General features: G+C 41.0%; 2 protein-coding genes across 4 annotated transcripts; both read left to right on the top strand.

The window, feature by feature from the left end:
- Nucleotides 1–106: 106 nt before the first annotated feature.
- On the top strand, nt 107–2,303 carry LOC147051963 (uncharacterized). The gene is made up of 3 exons (XM_085919537.1): nt 107–246; nt 681–790; nt 953–2,303. The coding sequence occupies exons 2-3, from the start codon at nt 688–690 to the stop codon at nt 2,236–2,238; spliced, it is 1,389 nt and encodes a 462-aa protein (XP_085775663.1). The 5' UTR covers nt 107–246; nt 681–687; the 3' UTR covers nt 2,239–2,303.
- Nucleotides 2,304–3,335: 1,032 nt separating this feature from the next.
- On the top strand, nt 3,336–7,885 carry stmn2a (stathmin 2a). 3 transcript variants are annotated; one of them, XM_085918184.1, is made up of 5 exons: nt 3,336–3,745; nt 5,919–6,014; nt 6,073–6,254; nt 6,332–6,523; nt 6,631–7,885. In XM_085918184.1, the coding sequence occupies exons 1-5, from the start codon at nt 3,727–3,729 to the stop codon at nt 6,688–6,690; spliced, it is 549 nt and encodes a 182-aa protein (XP_085774310.1). In that variant the 5' UTR covers nt 3,336–3,726; the 3' UTR covers nt 6,691–7,885. The 3 variants fall into 3 exon arrangements, with proteins under 3 accessions (XP_085774310.1, XP_085774311.1, XP_085774312.1); XM_085918185.1 differs by having other exon boundaries at nt 3,341–3,745; nt 6,076–6,254; XM_085918186.1 differs by lacking the exon at nt 3,336–3,745 and adding an exon at nt 4,332–4,450.
- Nucleotides 7,886–7,942: the final 57 nt, after the last annotated feature.

Here is a 7,942-nt window from a genome sequence, read left to right as displayed (position 1 = left end):
TTTACTAATAAGTAGCAGACAGACATTTCTACAGTTTTTAGGAAAACGTGCATTTTTTCTTTTTCTTTTGCACGCAATGTGGTTTGTTTGCTGGGCAACAAGAACATTGAACGTCCCACGGTCCGTCGCTAGAGGGCATCCGGGACCTCTCTCAGATGACATCATTGGTACGTAAACAGGAAGTAAAGCAAAGACTACAGAACCAGTGGTAACGTTAGTTACACCACAACTGCGACGACGAAAGAGGTAAGTTACAACTGCGGACTTAAGTTATCATATTAGCACCGTTATTTGCAGTACTGCTTGGTTGCAGTGTAGAATTGCGGCCGCTTTCATCACAGTGCTAACTTGATGATATTTAGCTTGATTATTGGCATGATCGTTTAATTCAACGGTCTTTTGTCAAGTAGACACAAAGACTTCTCTGAGCAGCGTCCTCGATGAATGTTGGATTTAAAATGAGCCATCATCATATGATGTACCGAGAGTAATACTGTAACGTGGAAATGACTCAAGATTGAGTTTTAGCAATGGTGGTTGCAGGCAAGCATGCAGGCATGCCCCCGATTTTAAATCTCAAATCTTTCACGCACTCTACCTGATGATAACGCATAATCACGTTTGTAAAAAGTCCAATCCACATGAAATGTCGTTTTTTTTTTTTTGTGTTGTGATTGCAGTGTGAAAATGTTTGCAAGGACCACAGCAGAGTACGTGGAGGAAGAGGACCATAGTCGTCAAGGACTGGAAGATCTTTGGCTGCAGCCATATGTTGTGTTACGCAGAGTTGGTTAGTACTTGCTTAGAAAAGAACTATTTTCTATTATGAATCCTCTTGCAGTGTTTATCAAAATCATATGTGATAGGCAGATTGAAGAAGTCCTGCCAGTTTCTCTTCAACTGTAACTTTCATTGTTAATATACATTGATATGTGTTTGCCTTGTTTTGCAGACATCAGTGAAGCTCTTCGTCCGAAGGAGCAGGAGCCAGAGCGCACATGCATTAAAGAGGAAGATGTGCGCAAAGAGGTCCACCTCATGAATGAACAAATGGTGCAGAGGTTTCTTTGCACCATAAAAGAGGAGGAAGAGCCGGAGCGGCCTTGTATTAAAGAGGAAGATGTGGGCAAAGAGGTCCACCACTTGAATGAACAAATGATGGACACGTCTCTTTGCACCATAAAAGAGGAGGAAGAGCCGGAGTGGCCTTGTATTAAAGAGGAGGGAGAAGACTTCTGCGACATTAAAGAGGAGGATACCTTCAAGATGCCATTGACTGGTGTTGCTGTAAAGAGTTTAGATGAGGGTCAACAGGAGGTAAGCAAAAGGGCGGAGCTGCTAAGCTCCAGCTCAACTCAACAAATGACCAGAGAAGGTGATGGAGATCACTTTGGAGGATCACAAGCTGCTCCATCAGATAGTGATGACGTGACGAAAAACTATTCCTGCTCAGATTGTGGCCAAAAACTTGCTCAAAGGGGAAGTTTAAAAAGACACACAAGAACCCGCACTGGCGAGAAACCCTTTTCATGCTCAGTTTGTGGGCAAAAAGTCTCTGCCGGGGGAGATTTAAAAAGGCGCACAAGAACCCACACTGGACAGAAACATTTTTCATGCTCAGTTTGTGGCCAAAGTTTCAGTTGGAAGGAAACCTTAAAAAGGCACATGAGAACCCACACTGGCGAGAAACCTTTTTCATGCTCAGATTGTGGCGAAAAATTCTCTCGAAGTGATAATTTAAAATTTCACACAAGTATCCACACTGGCGAAAAACATTTTTCATGCTCAGTTTGTGGCCAAAAATTCTGTCATAGGGCAGATTTAAACAAGCACACAAGAATCCACATCAGCGAGAAACCTTTTTCTTGCTCAGTTTGTGGCCAAAAATTCTTTGACAGGGGACATTTAAAATCACACACAAGAATCCACACTGGAGAGAAACCTTTTTCATGCTCAGTTTGTGGCCAAAGATTCCATCGGAATGAAACCTTAAAAAGGCACACGAGAACCCACACTGGCGAGAAACCTTTTTCTTGCTCAGATTGTGGCCAAAGATTCACTCGAAGGGATAGTTTAAAATCTCACACAAGTAGCCACATTGTTGAGAAACCTTTTTCATGCTCAGATTGTGGCCAAAGATTCTCTCAGGAGGGACATTTAATAACACACACAAGAATCCACACTGGACAGACATTTTTCACGCTCTGTGGCCAAATATTTCAGAGGGTAGTCATTTAAAAAGGCACACAATAATCCACACTGGTAAGAAACATTTTCCATGCTCAGTTGGCGGCCAAAAATTGTCTCCGGGGGGGGGCGGGGACGCTAACACTTGTCATATCAGAATCCACACTGGCGAGAACCCTGTTGCCTGCTCAGCCAGAGAATTCCGAGTGTGTTGGGGAGATGAGGAATGATTTGTGAAGTTTTCACCTTCTATTTGAGCAGACTTCACGAGTTTTTGCATCAATGGCAACTCTATTTACGTTTTGATTGGGATGCTGAACTGTTTTCCTTCACCACAGTGAGAAGTTCATATTTTGGTCGTAATGAATTTGAGAATATACTCGTTAACCGACCCCGGGATGATAATAGATTTGTAATTGTCATTATACTTGATGTTTATTTTGTTTTTAGTTATGGATTTTAACTGTAATTCCTTTGAATTCATATTCAGGGCAAGTTGCTTAGTTTCTATTCGGGTTTTGTTAACCTTTTCATGTTCAGGTTTTTGCCCCCATATTTGTTTTGCAGTGAAAATAGATGAAACAGTTTGTGTAGAAATGCTGAATGACAAAATATGAAAACGTGGAATGCTTTGAATCACAAAATAAAATGAAAGTGAAGTATACAGTATGACATTGATCAATGTGGAATCATGTGGAGAATAAATTGAATCATATGGAATTATGTAGAATATTAAAGGATCAATGATGACACGCGTCATGTGATACACCTTAAGAAATGGAGTGCCATGAGATTTGAGTAATTCCTAACATTTTACGACACAAGTCAGGTAAGTATCATAAACAGCATATCATTAGTTCATTTTATACCACGGCATTAATGTTAAAATGATCAAACAGATTATGTATTATGTTTAAGGCAGTCCAACAAAATCCGGACGATTTTTTTTGACAGCACAAAAGTAGGACATGACCGGGAAAAAGAGGACGTCTGGTCACCTTATAACATACATTTAATGTCATCAAACAAGAAACAAGACGCACTTCAACTGCCGACGGGTAAATTTCTAAATAAATAAAAATGTAGCCTAAAAAAAAATAAAAATCTATCCATTTAATTTCGTGAAAATCAAGATGGTGTAGGAATGACCAACAGCCTGTATGCGACTATTTGACACAGTTCCCAGCCACATTGCAGGTGTGCCTAATAATATGACCGGTGACTATAACGCGACAAACGTTTGCCTTTTTTCTAGATTTTAATCGATTTTTATATAGAATCTATCTCCACCTTGTCTACGGCGTGATTGTTAAAAAAGGACTATAGCACTCGGTTCAATGGGTGCATCCCGTGAATGGTGCGCATGCGTCAGATGACATAGGCCCCGCCTCCTCGCCACCACCCGATCCGCCCCTTGGCCACTGCCGCTGACTCAGTGCCTTGCTTTGAGCATTTTCATCAGTCACCTGAACGCAGCACAGCAGCACAGAAGCAGCAAACACTCACATCTTCGCCGTACAACCAACCCTCCCTGCAGCCATGGCCAAAACAGCAACCGGTAAGCATTTTATTTTTCCCTTTCCATCCACGATTTCACACCAAAAAAAAGACAGAAAAAAAAAAAAAGGATTGATGCTTCTTTCTTTGCGTATTTCTACGGGGGTCTAAATCGGCCCGGCCTGTGTTGTCTGTGAGGTGCGTCATGTGACAAATGACCACTTTAGAATCAAATACGAAAGATGCGTGAATATAAACGATGATATTTCAAATCAATGATGGATTTTCTATGTTTGATGAATGCGGTGATATTGCATGATTTCGTCTCCTTGGCGATGCGACGCAAGCATGAACCAATTAGCCATTTTCTCTCCTCCCGTCCACATCAAATGTGTAATTGTGCATTTTGTTTCCTTTTAAAGTCGTCTAAAATATTCACAATAATGCATTTCGAAAGAATTTGACTGTGCTACCTGCGTCTCCATCACTCCATCGGCCCCAATACGCAGCATAATGCAGACGGACCCCACCCAAGATGCTGATGCTGCCCACCATTGAGGCCTCAGAGGGCGTCATCACTTCTTTTCCACTGCTAAGCTCCCAACTTGAACACCTCAAACCTTTCCCCCCCCCCATTCCTTTACTTTAAAATAACCATCATTGTTCGTCGCTATTAATGAAATAAATACTGTAGTGATTCATCATCCTTTGTTAGGGTGTGCGACGGTAACATGTAGCAGCCGTGTTCAACGAAGCTACACGATGAGTGAGTGCATTGTTTGATCATTTCCAATTGCTTTACTTTTAGAAAATTAGGTTTCGCTTTTGTTTTCATGCATTGAAATAGAAAGATAATCAAATATGAGCTGTGTTTGGAGAGATATGCATCTTTTTAGCGTGGTGTGCAACTTCAATTTTTACATGAGGACGTTCAACTTGATGAATTGAATACCTGGCTGGCAATTAAAACGCAATCAAAAACTTATTTTCAATTCTATCCATTCATTTTCTGAACCGCTTTGTCATGGTACAGTCAGGTGGGTCAGGTGCCTTGCTCAAGGAGCCTTAGGTCACAAGATGATGCAAAGGGGTGGTTGCTCCAATGTTCTTTCCTAATTATTTGGCTGACTTCATTGAAATGCATTATTGTGAATATTTTTGCCTAGGAGGGGCCGTTAATTCCCCCCCCCCTCCCCAACTCTGCAGCAATCAAATGAACCTATACTCGAATTATGAGCATATGTGGGCGAACTGGATCAAATCATCTCCTGGGCCATTTTTTCTTGCCCACTCGAGTTTTGTCTAACAGCGGTAAACAGCCAATTTGAATCAAAAATGGCTTTATGTGTCCTTTTTTTGACACAGATTTAAAAAAAACTTTTTCCTAGCACATCAGGCTTTGGAGATTTTTCTTTTTGAAGTTTGACCTCTAAAAGCTTGCGCAATACTGATTTTGGGGTGTAGCTATGACATTTTAGAAAAGAAATTCCACTTGTTGCCTTACTATTCATTTTACATTTCGAAATATACTACAGATGATCTATTATTGATTACTTATTTCCAAAAATATATTTTCTAGTGTAATTCTAGCTGCGTGCAAGTCAAGTTTTTATATTTAGCATTTAGAACAAGGGCGTCATGCAACCTATTTGGATAAAAAAAAAGCAAATAACACAGAAGGCATAGGTTGGGCGCTGGAAGCTAGCCAGAGTCGGCCAGCCGGCCCCGCAGTGAGAACTGCACTTGTATTTGGCAACCTCATCACATACTGTACAAGCTCACAAAAGCGGCAGGTGAAGACAGACCAGACCAGCCCATCAAATTCTACTGCACACCAGGCAGGAAATGAAATTATTTAACACACACACACGCTTATCACTCTAATGGACAGATGTGTGGAAATGAGAAAATGAACTTAATTGGCACTGTCAGCGAGTAATTGATCAGTAGATTTCAGGTTAGTCTCTGAGAAGATGTCAGCGTGTCGAGGTTTTTCTTCTCAGGGAGAACGTCTACTTGACTTTGTTACTTTTCAACTTTGGTGTCACGCCTGCTTCTGGGTCCATATTAAAAGCCAAACGCTTGCTTAAGCCTCTACGTCAACTAATACCATGCAATGAATTATTAAGGGGCTTTTAACAAACTTTTACGAAATGCTTTTGCGGGATGGTGTCATGATTGTTTGACTGTAATGATGACTCACCTGGATGATGTGTTGATGTTCCAACTTGTAGCTTACAAGGAGAAAATGAAGGAGCTCTCCGTCCTATCGCTCATCTGCTCCTGCTTTTACCCGGAACCACGCAACAAGATCCTGAAGGAGTTGGAAGGTAAGAATCAATAATCCAGTTTCATCTTGTTTTAGTCTGACAAAATAAATGTGACTAGCAGCAGATATGGAGGTGAAGCCAATCAACAAGCGGGCCTCCGGGCAAGCCTTTGAGGTCATTCTCAAGCCCCTGTCTCCAGTATCAGATGTCAGCCACAACCTGGCTTCTTCTCCCCCTAAGAGGGACATCTCCTTGGATGACATTGAGAAGAAACTGGAAGCAGCTGAAGAGCGGAGAAAGGTGACTTGCAGAAGACTCCGCCATTTTAAGTCACCTATTATGAATGATTCAATGTGGGTTTTTTTTTTTTTTTTTAGTACCAGGAAACACAGGTGCTGAGGGCTTTGGCCGAAAAGCGAGAGCATGAGAGGGACGTGCTGTTCAAAGCTTTGGAGGAGAACAACAACTTCAGCAAGATGGCTGAGGAGAAGCTCCTAATGAAGATGGAGCAGATTAAGGAAAACCGCGACGCCCATCTGGCAGCCATGATGGAGCGTCTACAGGAGAAGGTGACACAAAATGTTGGAGTAGATATAAAAAGCTTGGTCTTTGTGATATCACACAACTAATTCATGACATGACTTGATGACCTTGGTGTCATGATGTTGTTTCTTAGGAGAGACACGCGGCGTTGGTGCGCAGAAACAAAGAGATGCGGGAAGTGATGACAGCGTGAGCACCGCATTAATGTCCCAACTTCCATCCATTCATCCATCCATCCATCACTTCAACACTCCCTAAAAAAAAAAAAAACATGGAAACCTGGAGCACCCGACAGGTGAAGGACCTCACCACATCAAAACACTCAGCAATCAATCAGTCAAATTCAGTATTACCGATGAAGACAAAAGAAAACAAAAATCTGTGTCATTCATCTTTGAGAGCTGCAAGCATTTCTTGATTTTAGGGATCTGTCTTATTTTGTAAATATTAGTTTTGGCTATCTATCTATCTATCTATCTATCTATCTATCTATCTATCTATCTATCTATCTATCTATCTATCTATCTATCTATCTATCTATCTATCTATCTATCTATCTATCTATCTATCTATCTATCTATCTATCTATCTATCTATCTATCTATCTATCTATCTATCTATCTATCTATCTATCTCTAGCTAACTAGCTATCTATCTATCTATCCATCTAATCTTAGTTAGCTAGCTAACTAGCTAGCTATTGATTTCTCCATACTGCACTGTACAATGTTTTTTGTTGGATGCCGCCACTATTTTCTTGTGAATCGTGAGTTGGATGTAGACAGACGTTTGCTATGTATTCCTGATGACGATACTGACAATGATGTCACAATGACGATGATGTTTTTGTGTCTTTGTGAAGAATGTTGGGTGTAAGGTGTACCTGAGGTAATAAAGTAGACGAAACAAATACAAGCCACCTGCTTCCTCACGCACGCTTGGAATGTATCAAACAAAATGTCCATTTGCAATGAAGCACCAATTGTTAATTGGTGCTTCATTATGGTTCAGAATGTCTTTCCAAAAAAAAAAAAAAAAAAAAGGCCAACTGTTTCTATACATGCAGATTCCCAAGGCCATTTTCCTTATCGAGTCCTTCACCAGAATGTACTGACGCATCGGTACCGTGCATCTCTACTCCGAGACGTTTCTCCGATTGTAATATTGATTACGTGAACAAAAACGATGTGCGTGCTTGCTTGGCTGCAAGAAAAAAGGATGGTAACACGCGGCGTGGTTGGCCTTGAATTTAGGATGCGGGATTGCTATAGTATACATTCAGCACACTGAACTAGTAGTCTCTTTTTAATATACAGCACTGCTGATATCTGCCTGCAACCTCTGCTGCTTGTCTTTTTCTTCCCTGTCCTTCATGATGAATTTCTCTGTGAAAGCTTTGCTTAATAAAGATTTGGGGTTCTGTGAACATGGCATGCACCATCTCG

The sequence above is a fragment of the Syngnathus leptorhynchus genome, chromosome 8 (genome assembly GCF_054491065.1).
Source record: "Syngnathus leptorhynchus isolate UIUO chromosome 8, UIUO_Slep, whole genome shotgun sequence".
Classification (NCBI taxonomy): domain Eukaryota; kingdom Metazoa; phylum Chordata; class Actinopteri; order Syngnathiformes; family Syngnathidae; genus Syngnathus; species Syngnathus leptorhynchus.
The sequence above is the reverse complement of the archived record's forward strand: the minus strand, read 5'-3'. Positions and strand labels throughout refer to the sequence as shown.

Excerpts from the sequence above, each read along its gene's own strand:
- LOC147051963 (XM_085919537.1), top strand. The coding sequence starts at position 688 with ATGTTTGCAAGGACCACAGCAGAGTACGTGGAGGAAGAGGACCATAGT. Across the intron at positions 791-952 it reads TGTTGTGTTACGCAGAGTTG|ACATCAGTGAAGCTCTTCGT; the intron begins GTTAGTACTTGC and ends CTTGTTTTGCAG.
- stmn2a (XM_085918184.1), top strand. Across the intron at positions 6,015-6,072 it reads GATCCTGAAGGAGTTGGAAG|CAGCAGATATGGAGGTGAAG; the intron begins GTAAGAATCAAT and ends AAATGTGACTAG. Across the intron at positions 6,524-6,630 it reads TGGAGCGTCTACAGGAGAAG|GAGAGACACGCGGCGTTGGT; the intron begins GTGACACAAAAT and ends GTTGTTTCTTAG.